The 24,963-nt window shown below is 39.8% G+C and overlaps 2 protein-coding genes and 1 long non-coding RNA gene across 4 annotated transcripts; all 3 read left to right on the plus strand.

Moving 5' to 3' along the window:
• The first annotated feature begins 3,959 nt into the window (after positions 1 to 3,959).
• On the plus strand, positions 3,960 to 7,578 carry atpaf1 (ATP synthase mitochondrial F1 complex assembly factor 1). The gene is made up of 9 exons (XM_073861354.1): positions 3,960 to 4,205; positions 4,311 to 4,419; positions 4,588 to 4,635; positions 4,743 to 4,805; positions 4,962 to 5,012; positions 5,445 to 5,492; positions 5,745 to 5,840; positions 5,919 to 6,020; positions 6,095 to 7,578. Exons 1-9 carry the CDS (start codon positions 3,997 to 3,999, stop codon positions 6,275 to 6,277), a joined length of 909 nt encoding a protein of 302 aa, XP_073717455.1. The 5' UTR covers positions 3,960 to 3,996; the 3' UTR covers positions 6,278 to 7,578.
• A 734-nt stretch (positions 7,579 to 8,312) lies between these two features.
• rab3b (RAB3B, member RAS oncogene family) lies at positions 8,313 to 14,563 on the plus strand. 2 transcript variants are annotated; one of them, XM_055218526.2, is made up of 5 exons: positions 8,313 to 8,488; positions 9,227 to 9,451; positions 11,976 to 12,094; positions 12,482 to 12,606; positions 13,236 to 14,563. In XM_055218526.2, exons 2-5 carry the CDS (start codon positions 9,227 to 9,229, stop codon positions 13,418 to 13,420), a joined length of 654 nt encoding a protein of 217 aa, XP_055074501.1. In that variant the 5' UTR covers positions 8,313 to 8,488; the 3' UTR covers positions 13,421 to 14,563. The 2 variants fall into 2 exon arrangements, with proteins under 2 accessions (XP_055074501.1, XP_073717456.1); XM_073861355.1 differs by lacking the exon at positions 8,313 to 8,488 and adding an exon at positions 8,534 to 8,838.
• Positions 14,564 to 16,490: 1,927 nt separating this feature from the next.
• On the plus strand, positions 16,491 to 18,371 carry LOC141359491 (uncharacterized). The gene is made up of 3 exons (XR_012365967.1): positions 16,491 to 16,655; positions 16,724 to 16,812; positions 16,901 to 18,371. It is a non-coding gene; the product is annotated as an uncharacterized lncRNA (long non-coding RNA).
• The last annotated feature ends 6,592 nt before the right edge of the window (positions 18,372 to 24,963 follow it).

Here is a 24,963-nt window from a genome sequence, read left to right on the forward strand (position 1 = left end):
AGTTTCCAGCTAATACTTGTGAACTTGACATTGCCATGACAAAAAGCTGATAGTCCATTAAAATTACATTTCAATGTCTTTATTTCAATGCGGTACACAAAAAGATGCAGTATTGGTCAAATTGTAATTTAAAGATGTATAAGTAAAATGTTATATAATTTAAGTGCTGTAAGTTGTGAATTACCCATAAATATGTTATTTCCAGAATATGTGTTTAAAATGGCACCTATAAATGTGTACTTCATTTGTTTTATTATATTTAATAAATGAACTTATTTCAACACTACCAATCTACAAATTATTTGAGACGTCTATGAAAATGTTGAATTAAGTAATAAAAAGAAACGTAACATGGGTACTGGGTTAAGCAAACTACGGATGCCAATATCATTAAGTGCTTTTTAATATCACATTTCAACAATATCCATTGCAGGATTCGATTTGTTTTAGTGGTCAAAATCACCATTTTAAATTGTTTACAAAAACTGCTTTTGCCCTTGTTAATTTTAAGGTAACACTTGCTTTTATTGATTTATTAAATGTAAGAGATAATACATAGATAAACACTAAAGCTCCAGCATAGAGCATTGTAAAGAAGATGTGTAAAAGGATCCTATAGTTGTTTAATATCTTGTTACTGAATACTCATAATAACATCATACAGCAGACATCAACTAATCAGCTTGTTCAGTACCTACACTTATTTAATGCGAAAATGCATTTTTTAGTTTAACAAATGGGAGATTGCATGAGGTTCATCCAGGTCTGGACTGGGACAAAAATTCGGCCCTGGCATTTTGGCCCAAACCGGCCCACACTACATACACTGCAAAAAATGATTTTCAAGAAAAAATGTTCTTAGTATTTTTGTCTTGTTTTCAGTAAAAATATCTAAAAAAATTGTAAGATGCTTTTCTTGATGAACAAAATGACCCAAGAAAATAAGTCTAAAATTTAAGTGCTTTTGTGCATAAAACAAGCAATCTGCCAATGGGGTAAGCAAAAAAAAATTTGAATTTTTTTTTAAACACTAAATGCTAGAAAATTTTGCTTACCCCATTGGCAGATTGTTTTATGCACAAAATCACTTAAATTTAAAATGTTTGGTCTTAAAACTAGACTTGTTTTCTTGGGTCGTTTTGCACGCGCAATTTAAAGCAACACTATGTAGTTTCCATGTAAAAATGACTTACAGCTCCCCCATGTGGTTGAAAAGCGCAACAGTGCCTGGTATCAGACACTCTTCTGCAGGCAGGGGGAGGGGCGGGGCTGTGTGCTCTACCCTCCACCGCCACTTTCAGAGTGTGCTTGTAGCAGCTAGGAGGCTGCTCAGGTTGCAGCAACAATACAATTTGTCCAGTTAAAAGTTGTTCCGTCACTGAAATAATTTTAGAGACATTATTTAAAGGTAAAAAAACTACATAGTGTTGCTTTAAGGCCACGAGACCGAAAGTCCACATGAAAGCTGTGTCCCAATTCAGGGGCTGCGACCTTCTAAGGACGTATTTTAAGACCGATTGCGTCACAGCAGCGCAACTTCAGGCTGGTAAGGACGTCCCAATTCGAAGGATGCTTAGAATGAAGCCTCAAAATGCGTCCTCATTTCTCCGCGCTGTTAAGGATAGAACTAATGGATCCTTAACAGCCGAGGAGATTCATTGCGCGCCTGCAACGGCGGCTGGATATTCTAAAATAAACAATTAAAACCTTCATTAAATAAAAGTGTGTATTTATCAAAAAAAGTTTGTCACTGTTTTAGTAGTTATGTTTTGTGTTAATATTATTATTTTTATGATGCATATATTTCTAAGGTTGATTAATTAAATTTAATATACTGTTGAATAGTTTAATCTACATCAACGTGTCATATTTTCTAAACTAAATTAATATTTTTCTGATTTCATATTTATTTTAATAAGTCAGAAACGTTTCCGCTATGTCCTGCTGACACGCGCAGCAGGTGACGCCAATTATGGGTCGTCCGAAGGTTAGACCGTCTCATTTCAGTTCTCTTCGCGGATTTCTGAGGCTGCCACCTTGAAAGACCGAGTGCTCATATTTAAGGTTGCATGCTTAGAAGGTCGCAGCCCCTGAATTGGGACACAGCTGAAGTGCGCCATTTGGGACAGGGCAATTGGCCAATGAAACCTCGTTTGCTAAAATCACATGACTTTGGCCAGTTTGAAACAAGCTCCGAACAAGGCCGTAGCCAGGATTTTTCAAATACCGAGGACATTTTTTTATTATTTACATTTTTTCCATATTACAGAATAATAATAAACATGTCCAAACTACGACATAGCACAAATGTAACTGTGTCTGTGAGAATTTTGTTGGTGATTAAAAGCATCCAAAATAAATCAATGGTTACATTTCATCATCTGAAGTGCAAGTCACCCTTTGCCTAGAAACTGCAAAACTGTGTCATTTTTTCAAGAAGCATCTTAAATTTTTAATTTAGGATGAATTTTTAAGAGTATAGAAGGAGTTTGTACATAATAAGGGCTCTTAGTGGCTGCTTTTTCTTCAATATTCAGTGTAAGTCATCTATTTCAAAAAATATATTTTTTGGTTTCTAATAACAAACATTAATCTGTTTGGCACAGCTATATTTTGTCTACAAAAGTAATTTCAAGCATTTAACCATAAGCCTTCAGATTTAATGATTTTAAGACCATAGTTAACATTTTAGTTAAGTGACCTTAAACTTTTGAGCAGTAGTGTAGGTTTTAATCTCATTGGTAGCCGTATTGCATCCCATATTGTAGGCTATTTGCTGCATAACCTTTAACTTTCTCATCTTCCCTTCTTCTCTGCTCATCTTTTGCTGGCTTTCCAAATGATAGTTAAGTTTGTTACAGCCTTTTCATTTTCATTTGCTTTATTAGATTGGAATTACAGACGTGGACAGACTCTTTCTTACGTTGCATGTTACACAAACATTCTTGCCTTTCTTGCATACTATTCTTGTGAAGAAGCAGTGCTTATTATACTTTGTGTTTGCGACCGCTACCTTTGAGCTTGTTGTACTTCCATCGCTCTGTCGTTGTGGATGTGGGGGACTCGGGCGGACTCCACGTGAGGACCGGGCTGCTTGTGATTGTCTAGCAGCACCTGCTGCTCGTTGAGTGTAGAGAATGATACATGCTCTCGCGTCAGTTCCAACCACGACAGAAAAGATCGCTAGATTTGTCCTTTTTCGCTTTTTTAAGTTGTTAAATCTAGCGACAAAGTCATCAACAAGTGGGCAACACGACACTGCTCGGACTGTGCATGTATATAGTGTATGAGCTAATCCTGCTTCTGGTTGGCTAACGATGGAAATTCAGCCAATCATCATTGATTATGTGGTTGTCCCACCCCCTCTAACATCCACAGGCAAAAAAACATTGCCTGTCAAATGATGAGAGTTTACTCGCTTCAGTGAGATTAATTATACTAATGCGCAGCATTTTAATGTCAGTAACGCTGTGGAAACGACGTTTATATATAACGCCGTTATTTCCATCACTGCACGTGATGGTCCGTAGATGCAAGGATTGTCTCGTCGGATATTTTCACATCAAAATGAAACGAAACTTCAAGAAAAAACTACCGAGGACATGACCTCGGTGTCCTCAATGGTAGCTACGGCCATGGCTCCGAACCAATGATTTGAAACAAAAGATTCGTAAATGTTTCGAAGCCTCAAGAAGCATGCTTCGAAATCACCCAAGACTAGTGCTGAGATCAGCTCATTTGCATTTTAAAGGACACACCCAAAACTGCACAGTTTTGCTCACATCTACAAAGTAGTGACTTTAACATGCTATATTAAATTATCTATATGCTATTTTGAGCTAAAAGTTGGCATATGTACTTTGGGGACACCAAAGATTTATTTGACATCTTAAAAAAGTCTTGTGGAAAGTGAAATGTCCCCTTTAAAATAGAAACCGGTACATTCTTCTCAAACTAAACTTTGGTTCCGCCTGTTTCCCGCTCGGACACTTATAGATGTGGGACGGGGAAAAGATGGCGGCGGCCATGGTACAAATGTCATGTTTGTATCGTGGGATGTTGGCGGTCAGGACCACCGGCATCCGACCTCTTATCCCAGGACTTGTGCCATCTCAGTTTAGGGCGTTTTCGGTAAAGAAAGAACCGGAGTTAGAGGAAAATCCTTATTATAGTAAATATGAAGAGAAGATCAGAAAGCTGCGCAGGTGAGTAGCTGTCAAACGCTGGTGTGGTTGAAAATAAATAACAGTTTATTATTGGTGGATCCATACTCAACTAATGTGCGTATTAATAATTTGCTGTAACGTCAGTTCAAAACCTCAAGAATACAAAACACGACTGGAAAAGCGAAGTGAAGTGAAGACTCAACCGCTCGGACAGTCCAGACAAGCCGAATTCGTGAAGTATATGGATAAAGAGGTCAGTCGTGACGTTAATATAATGTTTGATTTAATGCCTATGGATTTCAACATGTAAGACATTTCACTTGATAAATAACTTGTGCATTTTTATATTAATAAAGTTTAAATGTCAGACCAAAAGTCCATAAACTGGACAGATGATGACCACTTACTTTTACTATTGTAGCTGGACAAACGAGGTAAAGAGGGATCCACGGGCTACACCAAAGATAAGGTATGCAATAATAATTAAATGCAAGCTGAAGTATACACATTTCAACAAACGTTATTATGTGTATCATCGGATTCTTGTGCATTATTACTTTATTTTTACTTTTTTAGACATTGGGATCAATTCTCAATCTTGATATGGTTAAGGACAAATCTGGATCTGAAATTGGAGAGGTAATGTTAAGTAGTGGATTTCCAGTTAAGCATTGTTTTATTATTTTGTCATTTTTCCGAGTTTCTGTATTCTGAAATATGATCATTAGATAAACATTAAGTGATGAAAGTAATTGTTGCAAATTTATAATCGACCAAACACTTTTCATTCTTTAGCTTTGGAAGCAGTACTTCGCAAACAAGGACACAATCAGTGCTATCATACCAGTGAGTTTTTTTTTTTTTTGTATTTTTATTACAATGTTAAAATTTTTTAATTCATGTTTAGTGCTATATTTATATTGCCTTTCGACTTATTGTGTTGACTGGTCAGACTACTTAGACACATGTCATTGATTTAGTTATATTAATTAGCGAAACAAGTTTCTTCGACTTTAGTGGTGCTGAGCAGACCGCTCAGTTTGTGACATCACAGTCGCGCGAGAGTAATTTGAGAGTATGCGTTCAGATCGCTCTCGCGGTACAGCGATGTCACGCAAATATAGTCGAGCAAGAATTTTATAGAAGAGTGCTGGGTAGTTTAATTTTTTGCGTTTTTATGAGACAACTAAAACGTCCCGGTAGTGGGAACAGAAGTTAAAAACACTGTTTTAGTCAAATCATATAATAACGTATTTAATAACACATTCTCTATTACAGGGTCCAACATTTGACATAATTTTTGGTCGTGCCAAATCATGCCCAACGGTAAGGCTTATTGTACACTTTTTAAAGTCTTATTGATATTATGTACGAGTGCTCTGCTATTTAATAATAATAATACTGCCAAGCAAAGCCTGACTGTTACCACTTGATGGCAGTATTTCCTTTCTCTTTAGTAAGGTTTCCTTTAAAAAAAATGTATTCATCTAATTCGCACTTTTAATTGCCAGCCGGTGTGTTTATTGTTTAAAACCAAAATATAGTATCAGTTGCTTAGTCTTGTAAATCTTTGCACAGTTTCTGTACGCCCTGCCCCAGCAAGAGGGTTATGAGTTCTTTATCGGCCAATGGTCTGGTCAGGAGCTGCACTTTACCTCTTTGATCAACGTTCAGGTATTACCTTGCTTTTTTATATAAACTGCACATATTGTTTGTTGGATTGGGTGATGCTTAAAAGGGTTTCCTTTTCAGACAATGGGGGACAACGCACCCAGTCAGGTCATTTTATACCATTATTCAGACCTGCAGAAGGACAAGGGCATTGTACTTATGACTGCTGAAATGGATACCAAATTTCTGGTAAGTGGGAAATCAGGTCCTTTTGTGAATCAAATATTTATGCCAGGAGTTTTTCATTGAAACCTTTTTTTCTGACGGTCCAGCAGGCCCAGTGCTTGGCCAATCAGGTGCAGCTGTTTTATGGATCGCAGCGGTATGAGACTTTCCGATTGGTCGAGACCTTCAACCACAAACCAGCAGACTTCAAACACATGTCTGTGATAGCAGAACTAGAACAGAGCGGAATAGGACTAGGAGTCACCACAAAATAAATGCGATAAAAACATTTGGTTCGATGGAAGATCTGTAAATGAATTTCTATGAGAAGAGATGTTAACTTGGATGTCTTTCTATCTATATGATTACTGAATGTCTGTTATCTTGCATTCAGAGTTATTAGACTAATAGATATAAAATACTGAAGTCATGTTCATCTGCTACTGTGTATGCAGATTCACATTCTGATTGATTTCTCATTAACTTGTATGTGTGGCCCTGTCAATACTTGCAAACAATATTTGCTATAAAGGCAAAATTAATGCATATTAGAAATAACAAATCCTGATACCATGATATATTTTATCCAAAGATATATTCATCTTTCTTACACTGCAAAAAAGGATTTTCTAGTTGGTATTTTTGTCTTGTTTTCAGTACAAATATCTTTTTTTTTTATTAAGATGTATTTTCTTTAAGAGCAAAATTACCTAAGAAAAAAATCTAATTTTTATACAAAATTGTATTAAATTTGTGCCTAAAATAAGCAAATAAATCTGCCAATGGGGTAAGAAAAAAATCTTGAAATAAGTTGACTTTTATCTTAAACACTTAATTCATGGAAAAAAATGTCACCCCATTAGCAGATATTTTGGCTTGTTTAAAGCACAAATTCACTTAAATTTTTTGTCTAAAAACTAGACTTATCTTTTTAGGTAATTTTCTATGAAAGTAGTCTAGTTTTTAGACAAAAAATCTTACATTTAAAGGAACAGTATGTAGGATTGTGGCCAAAACTGGTATTGCAATAACAAAACTTGTGGCTAAAACTGGTACTGCAATCACCCAACTGGTGGCCAATACACAAAATGACAACATCAACATCAGTTGAGGGCTGCAACTCCACTTTTTAAATGACAATATCCTGGCCAGACCACTGTTGTCAGTGATATAAGTATTTGAAATGAAAATGATTTCTGAATGTCTAGTGACATATCAGGGCCATTTTATGATTCATTGATATACATTTCTTACATACTGTTCCTTTAAGTAAATTTGTGCTTAAAATAAGCAAATAAATCTGCCAATGGGGTAAGAAAAAAATCTTGAAATAAGTTTACTTTTTTCTTAAACCCCTTATTCAAGAAAATTTTTCTCACCCCCATTGGCAGATGTTTTTGCTTGTTTTAAGCACTAATTTACTCAAATTTTATATTTTTTGTCTAAAAACAAGACTTATTTTCTTAGGTCATTTTGCTCATCAAGACCTAAGAAAAAATCTAAATGTAAGTAAATTTGTGCTTAAAATAAGCAAATAGATCTGCCAATGGGGTAAGAAAAAAATCTTGAAATAAATTACATTTTTTCTTAAACACGTAATGGCTGATATTTTTGCTTGTTTTAAGCACAATTTCACTTAAATTTTATATTTTTAATCTAAAAACAGATTTTTTTAAGTAATTTAGCTTATCAAGAAAATGCATCTGGATTTAAGAATTTGTAGATATTTCTAAAAACAACACAAAAATACAAAGTATGTCATTTTTTGCAGTGTATTCTGTAATGAAATGCATTCAGTTTATGGACAAAAGGTGCATTGTCAATTCCAACATGACTTATTACTGGGCTAGCTTTTCTGTTTGTATGTCTGTCTGTTGTGTGTACATTATAATAAAAGTTTGCTTATTTGCCCAATATAAAGTGGCCCAGAAAATATCCAAACGCTTTAGTATTTATGTTTTATACAACTTACATTTGAAATTTTGTTATCCAATGTATTATTCATTTGTAAATTAAGTGTGAAAGTAAGAGGTTGTCCAGAAACCATCACAGAAACTATAATGGATTTAATGGTTATAACAGGAATTTTATTGGTTTGAAAACTACATAATCTCTGAGGGTGTCTTGGTAATATGTTGGTTGGATGTTATCTGGTGGATGGGAACAAGTAAAACACCATTTAATCCTACATGAATATAAAGACATTCTGTAATGGTTTAAATATTAGTAATAGGCTAATTATATAAATTGTTCAGACCATGCCGAAAACGTTTAAACGTCCGTATGCCCCACCCTACTCTACTGCACAGAATTCAAATAAACCTAATAATCGCTATTTGTAAGCACTATAATCGTTTACACGCTAAATACCGGCGTTTTGAGCGAGCGGTACTTGGTTGACTGGCGCATCCGTGCACGCGCGTCGTCAGGTGCTGCAGACGCCCAGCTGTAAGATCAAGCAGACCGGAGCCGCGCTCGCATCCGAGGTGAGCATCTCCATCAAATGGCCATTAATTGACGGCCCTTGTCGTTTATGGATGTTTGTCGGTGAATGTTGTCGATCAAAATGTCGTTAGTCGTGCACGAGCTCGCGTGTCACCTGATCGTTTCCATGTTCATGGCATCCTCCGGTTATGCAGTGATAATTGTGTTTGGTTGTGAATGGTCATGGCTGGCAAATGTCACCTGTCGATTTTATGTCTAATCGATGTTATAAACAAACTGACCACTTGAATGCGTAATGGGGGCTTTTAAAATAAACGATGAACCGGCACGCGCATCATAGATGTGTTTTGATTATAACGTTACCTCAGCTCATTCATGACAGTATGACGAGGTGATGATTTATTTTATTTAAATCGTAGTATTGGTTGCTGTTTATATTTTATATAGCATGTGTTATGAATACAATGATTGTTAAATGTTTGTAATATTTGTAATATGTATGCATTAGCCTACATTTAGGAATTTGACAGGCATTTACAATAAATAAAGGTGCTTAAAGGGGTTTTCGCATGCATAGAACCATTTTTTGTCTTTATTTTTGCGAGTGTCACTTATGCACATTTTTATTCAAAGTAAGTGACCGTCATTTCATTCTGTAGCTACAGTATTTTTGTTCACTGGGAATCCGTGACCTTTGCACTGCTAGCGCACCGTCAGAGCCATATACACTATATTAAGTTATTTTTCTATTATATTTGTGCACCTCTTCGTCTACACAGATGGCAAAAGCAGACCAGCGTTTCGGGCAGAGAGATGGATCCGATCAGAACTTTGACTACATGTTCAAGCTCCTGATCATTGGCAACAGCAGCGTAGGCAAGACCAGTTTCTTGTTTAGATATGCGGACGACTCCTTCAGCAACTCTTTTGTCAGCACGGTCGGCATCGACTTTAAGGTGAAGACTGTTTACAGGAACGACAAAAGAGTTAAACTTCAGATATGGGTGAGTCTTTTGCTAAATACCACGCATGGTGTTTTTATCGCATCATAACACCTTAAAAATATATTTTAATGACTGAATCAAACAAAACCCACGAGGCTGGATCTAAGTTCCCCGACATTTCCCAGTAACCTTTCACCAGACTGTGAATGAGAGCCATCTTTTCTGAAGGAAATGAAAACAAGCGCCCTCTTTTTTTCCCCACATGCATCATCGATGCTGGTTGTCATGGCAGCAGCTCTCCATACCGTTCACTGGCAAAATGATGCTCATCATAGCCAATTAATGCGGCCCCTGAGGTTGAAGGGGGTTGCAGAGAGCACGCGAGGGCATTTTTCTGGCTAAAATTTGTGATAAGCTGCGATTCTGAATTGAACGTGTAAAAATAGATTCTCATTCACACAACAGCTGGGAGGAAACTGGCGGCAAGAGGAAAGAAACGAAAGCGCGCGCCGGCTGTTGAATAAAGACGGGCCTGAAATAGACGTAATTATTACGTTCCATTGATGTTCCAATGAACCATTCATTTATTTTGTCCTCATATGTTTATCTTTAGCATTCATGCCGCTCTGTTAAAAACTGCACTATATGTTGGACGTTTATATTGCCCCTTTTATCTCTGAATTGTGACTGACTGGTGATTTGCCCTCATTTGTTAAAGAGCACTATTACACTCTAAAAAATTGTGCTAAATAGCACCAAAAGCTTGTAATCATAGGGGAATCATTTTAAGTGCTAGAAGAACCATATGGTGGTGATATAGCACCACATATGATTCTAGCACAATATGGTGCTACTACATAGGTGCTATATGGCACTAAAAATGGTTCCCCTATGATTACAAGCCAGTGAACCACTTTTAGTGCTATTTAGCACCGTTTGTGTATAGTAGAGTTAGTAGTGTAGTTTGTTTTTTGCTATAAATACAAACTTTGTGTTAATTGGCTGAGGTAACAAGATTTACATATCGGCAGCGATATATCTGCCTATAATACTCAGTATCGGCAGATAAAAGCTTTTTTTCTCGATAATTTGCTGATCTAAAAAAAAGAGCCAATGATCAGGGCACTTCTGACATCATAATTTAAAAACAAGGAGTAAAAAACAAAACTATCAGTATTTATCGGTAGATCTCATTCTAACAAACCCAATATCGGTATTGGCATATATTCTGGATCGTGCATCATCATAGACTAGGTTCAGACTGCAATCAAAATCCGATTTTTTTGCTTATATGTGACCCATGTCTGTCTCTTTGCATGACAGTGCGAACAGCACAAACTTGAAATCTGATCTTTTTGATTCTGATTTGATCCACTTCCAAATTGATGGATGTAACAAGATTTATATCGGCAGCGATATATCTGCCTATAATAATCAGTACAGGCAGATAAAAGCGGTTTTTCGATCGTTTGCCGATTCAAAAAAACAACAACCGCTGATTAGGGCACTTCTGATATAATTTAAAAACAAGGAGTAAAAAGCAAAACTATCAGTATGTAAGAAACCGAATATCGGTATTGGCATAGATATTCTGTATCGGTGCATCCTAATAGACTACGTTCAGACTGCAGTCAAAATCATTTTTTTGCTCATATGTGACCCATGTCTGTCTCTTTGCATGACAGTGTGAACAGCACAAACATGGAATCTGATCTTTTCGATTCTGATTTGAGCCACTTCCAAATTGATGGAGGTAACAAGATTTATATATCGGCAGCAATATATCTGCCTATAATCCGTATCGGCAGATAAAAGCATTTTTTATCATTGGCCAATTAAAAAAAACAGCCAATGCAAAAAAAGCAAAACTATCGGTATGTAACGTAGATCTCATTCTAAGAAACTGAATATCGGTATTGGCATATTTTGTATCGGTGCCTATTAGACTATATTCAGACTGCAGTCAAAATCCGATTATTTGCTCATATGTGACCCATCTCTGTTTCTTTGCATGACAGTGTGAACAGCTCAAACATGGAATCGTTATCTGATCTTTTTTATTCTGATTTGACCCACTTCTTAAATTGATGGAGGTAACAAGATTTATATATCAGCAGCGATATATCTGCCTATAAACAGTACCGTCAGAATTTTTTTATTGGCCTATTTAAAAAAAAAAAAAAAGCCGATGATCAGGGCACTTCTGACGTAATTTAAAAACAAGGAGTAAAAAGCAAAACTATCGGTATGTAATGCAGATTACAGGAATTGCCAGGAGACAGAACCCAAGCGCAGACAGAATGAGGGAACAAGGATAACTTTATTAAATAAAACTGGACAACAAATGACTAGACTAGACTATGACTAGAAAACTGTGACCTGAAGACAATCTCATTCTATGAAACTAAATATCGGTATTGGCATAGATATTTTGCATTATATCGGTGCATCCTATTAGACTACATTCAGACTGCATTAAAAAAAAAAGATGATGGTGTTCATGGCGTTCAAGTTGTTGCACCTGTATATTTTATAATATACCAAACCGATAATTTGTCTTGATATAATTTGTCTTGATATATAGGATACAGCTGGACAAGAGCGATATCGAACTATAACTACGGCTTACTATAGAGGAGCCATGGGCTTTATCCTGATGTATGACATCACCAATGAAGAGTCATACAATGCAGTCCAGGACTGGTAAGTAGTACAAAGTTCATTTTTAGGCTATGGTGCATGATGTGACGATTCTTGGGGGGAAAAAAACAGAAAGAAAGAAACTACAGTTACATGCATTTCTTTTCTAGCAAGCAATATTAGTCATTTCACTGTCTAGGTTAACTATAGACCCAATATACTGTAGTCTGCTTATGAGTAATTTACTTCCAGCCAAAATAAACTTGAATTTGGTTACATGTCGTTTTTGCCGAAATAATGATATTCCATTGTGTAAGCAAAGTCAATAGCGATTACATTTATTTTATTTGGTTAGACTCCCAAACTTTGTCTTGTTTCAGCTTATACGTCTATTAGACGTCTTTTAGACGCAAAATTGCTTGCTGGGTTATTACATAGTATCTCTTACAGGGCAACACAGATCAAAACCTATTCTTGGGATAACGCTCAAGTGATATTGGTGGGAAACAAATGTGACATGGATGAGGAGAGAGTGGTCCCTTTCGAGAAGGGGAAGCACCTAGCCGACCAGTTGGGTGAGTTACATGTCCGAACCTTTCATCTGATTCTTTCCATTTAGAAAAGAAATACACATTTTTCATCCATGAAACTTAAAGCAACACTATGTAGTTTTTTACCTTTAAATAATGTCTCTAAAATTATTTCAGTGATAGAACAACTTTTAACTGGACAAATTGTACTGTTGCTGCAACCTGAGCAGCCTCCTAGCTGCTACAAGCACACTCTGAAAGTGGCGGTGGCGGGTAGGAAACACAGCCCCGCCCCTCCCCATGCCTGCAGAAGAGTGTCTGATACCAGGCACTGTTGCGCTTTTCAACCACATGGGGGAGCTGTAAGTCATTTTTACATGGAAACTACATAGTGTTGCTTTAAAATTCACTCAAAATGTATTTACTCAGCCTTATGTTGAACAAAAAACAAGATGTTTTGATAAATGATGGTGTCCACACAGTTGACGGTAATCATGATATCCATAAAACAAATGCTACGGAAGTCAATGGGTACCATGAGGTGTGTGCTTACATCTTATTTTGCGTTCAACAGCATAAAGCAACTCATAGGTTTAAAACAACATGAGGGTAAATGAGTTTTGGGTTAACTATCCTTTTAAGGAGCACATACAGTATGTGGTCTTTTCTTGCAGGCTTTGAATACTACGAAGCGAGTGCCAAAGAGAATATAAACGTCAGACAAGTGTTCGAGCGTCTGGTTGACATTATCTGCGTGAAGATGTCGGAACGAGTCGATGCGGATCCATCCATGGTCACCGGCGCCAAAGCTACCCGGCTAACCGATAAGCCGCCCCAGCTACCTCAAAATTGTTGCTGATTTCAATCTTTCCTCATAAGCCAATCCGTGGATGCGACGTTGTTTGGAGTTTTTGGTGTGGCAATCGAAACCGACCTGTTAGTTTGTAGCTGTCAAACACATGAAGTAGTTCGGTAACAATAGCACCTCTAGAGTCTATAGAAAACTCAAAAGCAGGGACTAGAAAAAAAGCACAAAGCTATATGGCTATCAGAACTTCAGTGTTCACTGCCGACTACGTTTAAAACACGTGGCACAAACTTTAAAGTTATATTTCAATTGTGGTATATATATATATAAAGTAGTTTAATGGTGGTTGATAATGCTTGGTTTACAGTATATAGTTTAAATGTCATTCCACTTATAGTGACTATCAAAAGAAACAATAAAATAAACGTCGGACAACTGCAGGCTATATTACTGAATATTATGCAGAGTTCAAGGTTTTCAAGGTGCTCTTGTTATTTATTTGACCGACAGGAATTGCACATTGGATGTTGGACTCCATCTATAACTGCTGGCACAGTATGCATTGAGAGTATGAGCACTTACGTTCACGTTAAGACGAAAAACAACTTTGATGTTAAACTTACGATGAAAATGTATGTCTTATACACAAATATAACACGTGAAATTTAGTATCGTCAAAAGCCATCCGTAACAGTTACTGTATGCGTACTAATAATAGTGACTGGACACAATCGACACATTCCATTGTTCGGTTTCTTATCAAATATATTTATTAATCAATAAAATCCTTAAGCGAAACGTTGCAAATAAATATATCGTGAACTCGTGCCAGGATGTCTTTATATATCAGAAACTTGTAGCAAATCCGTGTGGATTGGTGTACGTATAACCTACTTTGGATTTTTATCAAGTGACGTTATGTACGAGTGGCTTATGTAATTATAGTAGAAAGGATTATTCCAAATGAGATATTTTTAATTCAGATGTCATAGGCAACATTTTTCGTAGTAGATACTGTATTTATTTTTATGCCGTTGGTTCCTTTATCGGGAATATATACTGTAGATGTGATTTTGCCATCAAGTGTATTTTGAGTTGTAGACAAATTGCACTGGGGTGTAAAGTGATTGTACAGTTGTGAATGTTACTTTTAGATGCAATTTGTAACAATAAAAGCACAGATCACATATAAAAGTGGGTTATATTTATCTCATTGTATGCAAATACATGCTGCTTCTTTGACAGGTTTTGGTGCAATATTTGCACATAAAGTAGGATCTGTGAAATCATGAGATGACTCATCCGTAAAAACAACATTTCAGTATTCCAGAACTTTCCAAATCAGATTGTCTGTAAATGTTTGTGTAGTTGATTCAGACAGTTTCTTGGCAACCCGTTCATTGGAGTGCTTGGGAATCACACCATTGTATGGATGTATGCCTGCAAAAATAAGTCATACAGATTACTGTACAATATATAATAATAAACTACTGACACCAATAGGCCCTTTGCGAGTAGACATCACAGTTACGTCACTGCAAGCTGTGCACGCAATGTGGTGACAGAAAAACAGAATGAATTACACACAAGCAAGATAACTCACTGGAAAATGTCTTGTTGTACTGTTGAGTGTCAGAATAGGAATGCCAAAAAAGATGAACTTCATTTTTATAAAATGCCGTCATCTAAGTAACCAGTTGAAGATAAACGTAGGTGTTTATGTTTGCAATAAGCCATTAAACAGACAGACTGGAGTGATGAAATCATTTGGAAATCTTTTAATAATTAGAATAGAAAATAATTAGAGAAGATGTCCGGTGTTCTGTATATATTTTTTTATACAAAATTTTCGTCTTCTATTATTTCTTTTTACCTTATATCTTAGCTTGTGTCTTCTTCCTGTTCTAAAATTTACATACATTTATTTAGTAAGTTTACATACTTACTAAATGTATAAATATAACACACATGATGTAAAGTGTTATTAATATATAAACAGGCCTATGCATTTTAATTTGTATGTAAACATAATAGTTTTATAATAGTTTAAGAACAAACATGTAGGCTATAAATAAAAGGAAGAAATAATAGAAAACAGGAAAATGATGAAATATTTAATAAATGGTATTATATAGAAAACAGGATAGTATTGCTTTTATATGTTCTTTAGCGATTTACACAGTAAAAATAATTGATTTACCAATAAAGAACAATACATATACATTACATACATGCATATCAGTAGCCAAGCCATTAAAACTTTATATTTTTCTAAAAAATAAATGTAACATGATTAAAACATTACACTAAAGAGAAACATAGGGGAACAGACTTCAACAGAACACCAGATCCAAAAAAAATCACAGTTTAACCCTAAAACACTTCACACTGCTACTGCAGAGCTGTCACTTTCTGCAACCAGTTTGGCTCCGCCCACAAAAGACGTCACCTCTGTATGCAAACACGAAAATGGTCTATACTTAAACATAGTATATGAAGAGCTCAGATGCAAAACCCTCTAAGTGTATCGTTTTCTTGTAAATTATCCAACAAACCGGTGTTTCTGAATGGCCTGAGGGTGGGATTAAGCAGATTTGAAGGGAAAGTATAATATTTGCAGAGAGCATTTTTGACGGAGATGCCACTTTATGAGCTTCTTATTTACAAATATGCATAATTTGGAATTCTGTATATTGTGTGAAACATGTGTTGTGATATTCAGGGTTCCCACTTGAAGTCAAATTCCCTGACTTTCATGGACTAAAAAGCTGAATTTCCATGACCGTGAGTCTGGATATAGTGTACACCTTGAGATTTAAAAAATGTAGCTTAAATGTGTGAAATGAATAAACTGTGCCAATAACCAGCTGTTTAAAATGTAGGCGGAGTCTTGGACCAGGAAATGGTATTTTTGTCACAAGTTAAAGGGGACATTTAAGTGTTGTGGTTGGAACGTGCAGATTAAGATCCCCTTTTGACATCACAGGGGGAGCCAAATTTCAATGACCTATTTTTTCACATGCTTGTGTAGCAGAGTAAGGAAGGTTATCTGCTCATTAGGTCACGTGATGTGTAAATCATTATATAAAGGCATGTATTTGGTTACCTGGCTATGTGTCATCCTTGTCACCGCCCTCTTGTGGGACCTCATTCATGTTTTCTCCAGGTATGTGCGTTAGCAGCGTGTAACCTTTCGGCAAACTTTGTGCGTTTGTTTACGTTACTTTGTTTAACACTACAGGATAATTTGACTACTGTTGTTGGCGTGGGCTGTCTGCTATCCCAGGTATGTGCGCTTTATTTGTTGGACTATGGGAACTGGTGTATTGAAACTTACATGCTGTACCATTTCAGCGTGTTTTGGCGTCCGGTTTGTGAACAGTGAACAACGTTCATTCTAGCGAAGACGCTTTCGTTTAGTGAGTTACGACCGCTAATCTTTGGTACGTATTATTTTTTTGTTTCTATTTTGCGCTGGTTTGTCAATTTCTAACCTTTTAAAATAATAATATCCTGTTATATGCTCGGCAGGTTGATCTGGTCTTCCGACCACTTTCTGGGGAATGAGAGGGTTATTTACGAGGGTTTGACTGCGCTGCTGTTTTGCCTTTGAAACTGTATGGGTCACTTTTGAATCCGATTTTAGGCAACGGGCTTCACTCGGTATGCCGGTAATTGTGTCAGCGACTTTGTGTTTATTCACATGAACTTCTTGTGTCCATGGTTCACTGATAAGTCGCTTAGTTAATGTGGGTTTAGTGTTTTACTACATTTAGTTGTTTTTTTGTGTAATTGAGATTTTTTTGAATTATTTTGCTTGTTTTCTTATTTTGTATGTGGTTTAATACCACTCTTTCTTTCTTTGGTCCTGTTTGGGAGTCTGCTGTGTATTAGTCTGGGCCTGCCTAACTATTATAGTCTGATGTTACGGCCCAGTTTGCCTGTAAACCTTTAATGCCTGCCTGTGCATCAGTCTGGGCCTAACTATTATAGTCTGATGTTACGGCCCAGTTTTCCTGTAAACCTTTAATGTCTGCCTGTGCATCAGTCTGGGCCTAACTATTATAAATTGAGGTTATTGCCCAGTTTCCTTGTAAGTCTCTAATGCCTGCATGTGTATTAGTCTGGGCTTAACTATTATAAGTTGAGGTTATTGCCCAGTTTTCCTGTAAATCTCTAATGCCTGCATATGTATTAGTCTGGGCCTAACTATTTTAAGTTGAGGTTATTGCCCAGTTTCCCTGTAAGCCTTTAACGCCTGCATGTGTATTGGTCTGGGCCTAACTATTATAAGTTGAGGTTATTGCCCAGTTTTCCTGTAAATCTCTAATGCCTGCATATGTATTAGTCTGGGCCTAACTATTATAAGTTGAGGTTATTGCCCAGTCTTCCTGTAAATCTCTAAGGCCTGCACGTGTATCAGAGCTGGCTTGATGATTTGTAAGTACTACTTACTATAGGTGAGTTTACTGTCAGTTTGTGCCATCAAGTCCGCTGGTGGCGTTTGACTCACAGCATATGTAAAGGTACTGCCTCTTTTGAACGTGGGCTATTTAATTTTCTTTTTCATTTGTGTCAGTGTTTAGTAGTTTTCGTTGTTTTTGTTTTGTGATTTATATTTAATATTGGTTTATGTTGTGTAACTAATTGTGGGTTTGTTTTCTTTGTCTTTTGGTTTGTAGATTTGTTTTGTTTTTGACAATTGTGTGGGGTGGGTCATTCTTTTGGATGGGAGGAGATAATTTTGTATTTTTCTTTTTGAGTGACTTTTACACTGTGTGCTGTGCTGACCTTATACCGTTCACACGTGTGCCGTGTGTGTGCGTGGTGTTGGGGTGAATATTCTGTGTGTAACCGGGGTTGTTATCTCCTTTTGCTTGAGTTGAGACCCAGCAAATGTTAAGTGTTTTGTATGTGTTGTGCTGATTTTATAAGTGACTGAAGACCAATATTTGATACTTCTTTTTAGCTAATACAAAATAAAGGTGTATATTTTTCATTATTCTCGTGCCCTTGTCTCTTGCTCACTCTTAAGGTAACGAACCTGTGTCCTTTTTGGACTGTTCCCCCGGTATATTTGGGGGTGGCGTAGTCGAAAGCTGTGCCCTTTTTGGGCCTTGTTGGTATTTCATAATCTTCCAATAGAGAAATTATATTTCAACCTGACCGCTCTGCTACATTTTGGCGTAGTCGGCAGGGTACCTGTGCTGAGCAGAGACAGGGGTATTAGAATATTTCTTTTTTTGTATTCTGTGGTGTTTGTGTGTGTTTGTTCGTGTGTCGTGTTTTTTTTTTTTTTCTCTAAGAGGCAGAACAGCAGCGTTTGTCATTTCGTGTTCCATTGGTTCATCTTCTCCAGAGTGCTTCTCTCTACTAGTGGTGAGTAGTTGTGTTTTTTTTTTCTCGATATGGAGGAAGAATTGTCAGAGTTGCGAGAATTAGTGGCCCAGTTGAAGGCTGATAATGAGAAACTACGTCAGGAACGCGCCCTTGTATTGCCCAGTTCTCAGGTATCGTCTCCCAGCATTGCTGGGACATCTACTGCTACTGCTACACCTCCAACCCAGGGTACCGGTGCCACTCTGCCTGAAAGGCTGGTTTTTGTACCGCGGGATAGGAAATGTCCAAGGTTTAATGGTAAGACTGGCATCGGTATTGAAGAGTGGGTTGAAGAGGTACAAGCATGTATGCAGCTTCGTCACCTTTCTACCATCGATCAATCATTGTTTTTATTTGACCACTTAGAAGGGGAGGCACGGGAGGAGATTCGTTACCGCTCCGATGTCGAAAGGGGTGATCCAGCTAAAATTATCTCTGCATTGCGTGATTTATATGGTTGCTCTCAGTCATATGTATCCTTACAAGAGGCTTTCTTTTCTAGAAAGCAGCAGGAAGGGGAGACCCTTTTGGAGTTCTCCCTTGCCCTGATGTATCTCTTGGAGCGTGTTAAACAACCGTCACCATATCCGATGTTAAATTCTGAGATCGTTTTGCGTGATCAATTTGTCGAGCATGTTGCAGATAGCTCTTTGCGTCGGGAACTTAAACAGTTAGTAAGACGTCATCCTACTTTTCAGTTGTTGGAGGTCCGTAAGGAAGCGATCAGGTGGGAACAGGAGGGACTGCCGGGGGGCGCACGTGGTCGTAGCCAGTCTGTTCCTTTAACTCCGGTAATTCAGTATGGGGTTCAAGGTGGGGCCGTACCAGATAACGGGGGTCCATTGCAGAAATCTGAATTGAGTGAGTTGAGGGAAATGTTTCAAGCACAGCAGGTGCAACTGAACCAGCTTACTCAAAGTCTTTCTTTGTTACGGGGTCCTGTTGCTTATCAGTCCCCACGTTCACATAGTCCAGTACCGCGCTCGCATAGTCCCTCACCGCACTCACGTGGTCGTTCGTCGTATTTGAGTAACCCCTCTCGTGGTGGTTCCGTTATATGCAGACGATGTCAACAACCTGGCCATTTTGCCAGGGAGTGCGACGGGGAACGCGTTCCCCCTCGTACTCAAACCTCTTTGCTTACGCACCCTTCTGTGGCGGGAGGTAGACAGCCTGGTGTTCAACAGCAGTCGGAAAACTAATTCCCACCGTGTTGCAGAGTCACAGCTCGGTTGGGAAGGATATTGGCTCTAGTGTTTTTCAGAGTTCTAGTTCCGTGTCCCGGTTAATGTCGTCATGTCCACATTTGGATGTCCTTATTGGTGGAGTAGAGATACCCTGCTTGATTGACACTGGTTCAATGGTGTCTACGATTCAGGAGAGCTGTTTTGTTCGCCATTTTGGGTTAGGGGGTCAGGATCGTTTGCGGTCATGTCAATGGCTGCAGCTTAAAGCCGCTAATGGGTTGGACATCCCTTACCTTGGATACATAGAGTTAGATGTGGAGCTCTGTGGCAGGTTGGTACCAAATTGTGGGGTGCTGATTGTCAAAGATCCTCCTGGTGGCCTGTGTTCTCAGGTGCCAGGTGTCCTGGGTATGAATGTTCTCAGTCGGTGCTACCAGGAGTTCTTTGGACAGCATGGCCCCTCTTTCTTTAAGTTGCCTTCTATAGCACAGGCGCCTAGCTGTGTAATTCAAGCCTTTCAGCATTGCCACTCTGTGAGTACTCAGTCTCGTTTCAATCGTCTGGGTTTAGCTCGGGTCAGGGGGCGGCAAGTGTGGCGCATTCCAGGTGGTACATTACGGTTTGTGACAGCAACTTGCGCAGAGCAGTTTTCATGTGATCCAGTTCTTTTTGAGCCCTCTGAGTCTGGCCTACCTGCTGGACTGTTAGTTTCACCTTCATTGGTGCAGGTAAGTCGAGGAACAGTTTTTGTTCCTGTGGTAAATGTGGGTACTACTGATGTTTTGTTGCATCCTAGGACGCCTTTGGGAACTCTAACAGGGGTGCTCGTTGTTAGCTTGCCAGCTGGAGTTAGTGAGGTTAGTCCTGTGGTCGCCACCGTTAGTTCTCAGGAAGTGTCTGGCACAGAAGAACAGATTAGTTCCATTGATTTGTCAGGGTTGTCATTAGAAGATCAAGATCAGGCTAGGGCTTTACTACGGAGGTATCAGTCGGTCTTCTCAGCTCATGAGGGAGATTTGGGGTGTACGAACCTTTTGTCACATGACATCCCTTTGTTGGATGACATCCCAGTTCGGCAGCGCTATCGCCGTATACCCCCTTCTGAGTACGAAGTAGTTAAAGCTCATATTAATACCTTGTTAGAGGCTCAAGTTATAAGAGAGAGTTGCAGCCCGTATGCGTCCCCGATAGTTTTGGTGAAAAAGAAGGACGGTAGTCTACGCATGTGCGTGGACTACCGTCAATTGAATTCCAAGACTAGGAAAGATGCATTCCCTCTGCCTCGAATCGAGGAGTCTTTGGATGCGCTCACTGGGGCCCGCTGGTTTTCCACTATGGATCTAGCCAGCGGGTACAATCAGGTTCCTGTCAGTGAAGCAGATAAACCAAAGACTGCCTTTTGTACACCGTTTGGCCTTTTTGAATGGAACCGTATGCCCTTTGGGCTTTGCAATGCCCCTGGGACATTCCAGCGTTTAATGCAGCGGTTGTTCGGTGACCAACAGTGCCAGTCACTATTGTTGTACCTTGATGACATTGTCATTTTTTCCTCTTCCGTAACACAGCATTTGCAGCGTTTAGAAGTGGTTCTGAGCAGGTTGAAGCGTGAGGGTCTTAAGGCCAAGTTGGAGAAGTGCTCCTTTTTCCAGTCTGAGGTAGCATATCTGGGGCATGTAATATCAGCTGAGGGCGTCGCGACTGATGCACGGAAGATAGAGGCAGTGGCACGGTGGCCCCGACCTACTAGCGTTACGGAGCTGCGCTCCTTCCTGGGCTTCGCTAGTTATTATCGCCGGTTTGTGGAGGGGTTTGCTAAGTTGGCGGCCCCTCTGCACAAACTGGTTGCAGAATGTGGACATGTGAAGCCCAAGGTACGAGCGGAGCAGAGTTTTGCCAGTGCTTGGTCGGATCAGTGCCAGAAGGGCTTTGAAGACCTGAAGGAGCGTCTTACTACGGCCCCGGTTCTTGCATACGCGGATTTCTCCCTCCCTTTCATCCTGGAGGTGGACGCTAGCCTGAGTGGGCTAGGCGCTGTTCTCTCCCAGGAACAAGGCGGAAAGGTGAGACCTATAGCCTTTGCAAGTCGTGGTCTTAGACCCCCAGAGCGGAATATGTTAAACTATAGCTCCATGAAGTTAGAGTTTTTGGCCCTCAAGTGGGCAATGTCAGAGAAGTTCAGGGAGTATTTGTTGGGTAATAAATGTGTTGTCTTTACTGACAATAACCCGCTCAGCCATCTAAATTCGGCCAAGCTTGGGGCTACAGAGCAACGGTGGGCGGCACAGCTTGCTTGTTTTGACTTTGACATTAAGTACCGCTCTGGGCGCAGCAATAAAAATGCTGATGCCTTGTCTAGGCAAAATCCATCTGCCTCAGGGGTGGCACATGGCTGGCCTCCAGGTACAGTAGTTCCAGCTTCTGTGCAGCAAGCAGTAGGACTAACATCTGTCCCATTGGTAACTCAGGCTGTTGTGTCTGCCTTGCCTAGCCATTCTGCTATAGACCTGAGCATTTTGCAGGAGGCAGATCCAGTAATCAAAGAGGTTTTGTGTTTCTGGAGAAAAGGGAAACGCCCAGTGCCCGCTGAACGTCAGTCACTTTCGAAGGCCGCAGTGATTTTACTACGGCAATGGGATCGCTTTGTGGAAAGGCAGGGGTTGCTTTATCGCCGGGTACTCCGTTCAGATGGGGGGGAAGAAATTCTCCAATTGGTTTTGCCATCAGTGTTACGAAGTGAGGTGTTGACTGGGTTACATCAAGATCACGGGCACCAGGGCGTTGAACGCACTACTGAACTAGTACGTCAACGTTGCTATTGGCCTGGCATGTCAGCTGAGGTGGCACAGTGGTGTCAGGAGTGTGACAGATGTCAGTCTGCCAAAGATATGCAGCCGGTGGCCCGTAGTTTTATGGGTCATTTATTGGCTTCTAGGCCAAATGAGATACTGGCCATTGATTTCACCCTGTTGGAGCCATCCCGTTCAGGGGTGGAAAACGTTCTTGTGATGACTGATGTCTTTACAAAGTACACTCTGGCCATTCCTACTCGAGACCAACGGGCAGAGACCGTCGCTCAAGTGTTGGTGATGGAATGGTTTTATAAGTTCGGGGTTCCTGGTCGAGTTCATTCCGACCAGGGCCGGAACTTTGAGTCGCGGTTGATTCAACAACTCTGCATGTTATATGGGATTGAGAAATCCCGGACCACACCTTATCACCCAGCAGGCAATGGGCAGTGTGAGCGTTTTAACAGGACGCTCCACAATTTGTTACGCACACTGCCAGTCTCAAGGAAGCGGGATTGGGTGGCTTGTCTCCCACAATTGCTCTTTTCTTACAACACCACTCCACATCAGGCGACAGGGGAGACCCCATATTTTCTAATGTTTGGCCAGGAGCCTAGGCTCCCTGTCGACTTTTTGCTTGGAAGATTTTCTGAGCCTGCAGAGGGTAATGTGCATGAGTGGATCAGAGAGCATCAGGCTAGGTTGCAAGTTGCTTTCGAGGGAGCTTGTGATTGTTTAAGAACAGCAGCTGATCGTCGTAAGTTGGTCATCTTGTCTACTTGCGAAATTGTGATGTGAGGGGTCGTCACAAAATCCAGGATCTGTGGAGTTCAGTGCAGTATAGGGTGATGGAAGTGCCCAGAGTGGGTGGCGCTGTGTACACTATCGCACCAGTTGATGATGTCAATAAGGTAAAGCGGGTCCACCGGTCGCTGCTAAAGCCCAGAATTCAGACAAACCTCACTTTGGATCCTGTGGATAGTCCAGGGGTAGATCGGGAGCGATGCCAGGAGGATAGTCTGGATGAGGGGGATTTATGGGCAGTAAGGTCTGAAACCCTTTTAACGGCTCCTAGCCCCGTTCAGCCGGGAGGTCCGAACCCACTTGAACCCATGCCTGAGTCGTTAGGTGGGCAAGGTCAACCCAGTGAGGTAGGGGAACCCATGCTTGACTTGTCAGGCAGGCGAGGACAATCAAATGTTGATGTTGGCTTGTCTTCATCAGGGGATGTCCCGTCAATGGAGGAGGCTCAGGCCCCCTTAGAGGTATCTGGACCTCCAGTTGTACTGCAAAGGCCAAGGCGGGCCACTGCTGGCCAGCACTCTAATCTTTACCACCTACCAAGGTCTGTAAGTGGCCCTGTAGGGGGAGAAGCTGCACCGGTTGAGTTAGTGTCTAATGCTGTTTTGGCTTATTTTCGGCCTTGGAGTTAACTTTTGGGTGTTTGGGTCCATCGTCGGGGCGCCGATGTGTGATGTGGGGGTGGATTGTAGCAGAGTAAGGAAGGTTATCTGCTCATTAGGTCACGTGATGTGTGAATCATTATATAAAGGCATGTATTTGGTTACCTGGCTATGCGTCATCCTTGTCACCGCCCTCTTGTGGGACCTCATTCATGTTTTCTCCAGGTATGTGCGTTAGCAGCGTGTAACCTTTCGGCAAACTTTGTGCGTTTGTTTACGTTACTTTGTTTAACACTACAGGATAATTTGACTACTGTTGTTGGCGTGGGCTGTCTGCTATCCCAGGTATGTGCGCTTTATTTGTTGGACTATGGGAACTGGTGTATTGAAACTTACATGCTGTACCATTTCAGCGTGTTTTGGCGTCCGGTTTGTGAACAGTGAACAACGTTCATTCTAGCGAAGACGCTTTCGTTTAGTGAGTTACGACCGCTAATCTTTGGTACGTATTATTTTTTTGTTTCTATTTTGCGCTGGTTTGTCAATTTCTAACCTTTTAAAATAATAATATCCTGTTATATGCTCGGCAGGTTGATCTGGTCTTCAGACCACTTTCTGGGGAACGAGAGGGTTATTTTCGAGGGTTTGACTGCGCTGCTGTTTTGCCTTTGAAACTGTATGGGTCACCTTTGAATCCGATTTTAGGCAACGGGCTTCACTCGGTATGCCGGTAATTGTGTCAGCGACTTTGTGTTTATTCACATGAACTTCTTGTGTCCATGGTTCACTGATAAGTCGCTTAGTTAATGTGGGTTTAGTGTTTTACTACATTTAGTTGT

This window comes from Misgurnus anguillicaudatus, chromosome 23 (assembly GCF_027580225.2).
Source record: "Misgurnus anguillicaudatus chromosome 23, ASM2758022v2, whole genome shotgun sequence".
In the NCBI taxonomy this organism is placed as follows: domain Eukaryota; kingdom Metazoa; phylum Chordata; class Actinopteri; order Cypriniformes; family Cobitidae; genus Misgurnus; species Misgurnus anguillicaudatus.

Excerpts from the sequence above, each read along its gene's own strand:
- atpaf1 (XM_073861354.1), top strand. The coding sequence starts at position 3,997 with ATGTGGGACGGGGAAAAGATGGCGGCGGCCATGGTACAAATGTCATGT. Across the intron at positions 4,806-4,961 it reads CTGGATCTGAAATTGGAGAG|CTTTGGAAGCAGTACTTCGC; the intron begins GTAATGTTAAGT and ends TTCATTCTTTAG. Across the intron at positions 5,841-5,918 it reads CCTCTTTGATCAACGTTCAG|ACAATGGGGGACAACGCACC; the intron begins GTATTACCTTGC and ends TTTCCTTTTCAG.
- rab3b (XM_055218526.2), top strand. The coding sequence starts at position 9,227 with ATGGCAAAAGCAGACCAGCGTTTCGGGCAGAGAGATGGATCCGATCAG. Across the intron at positions 9,452-11,975 it reads GAGTTAAACTTCAGATATGG|GATACAGCTGGACAAGAGCG; the intron begins GTGAGTCTTTTG and ends CTTGATATATAG. Across the intron at positions 12,607-13,235 it reads GCACCTAGCCGACCAGTTGG|GCTTTGAATACTACGAAGCG; the intron begins GTGAGTTACATG and ends CTTTTCTTGCAG.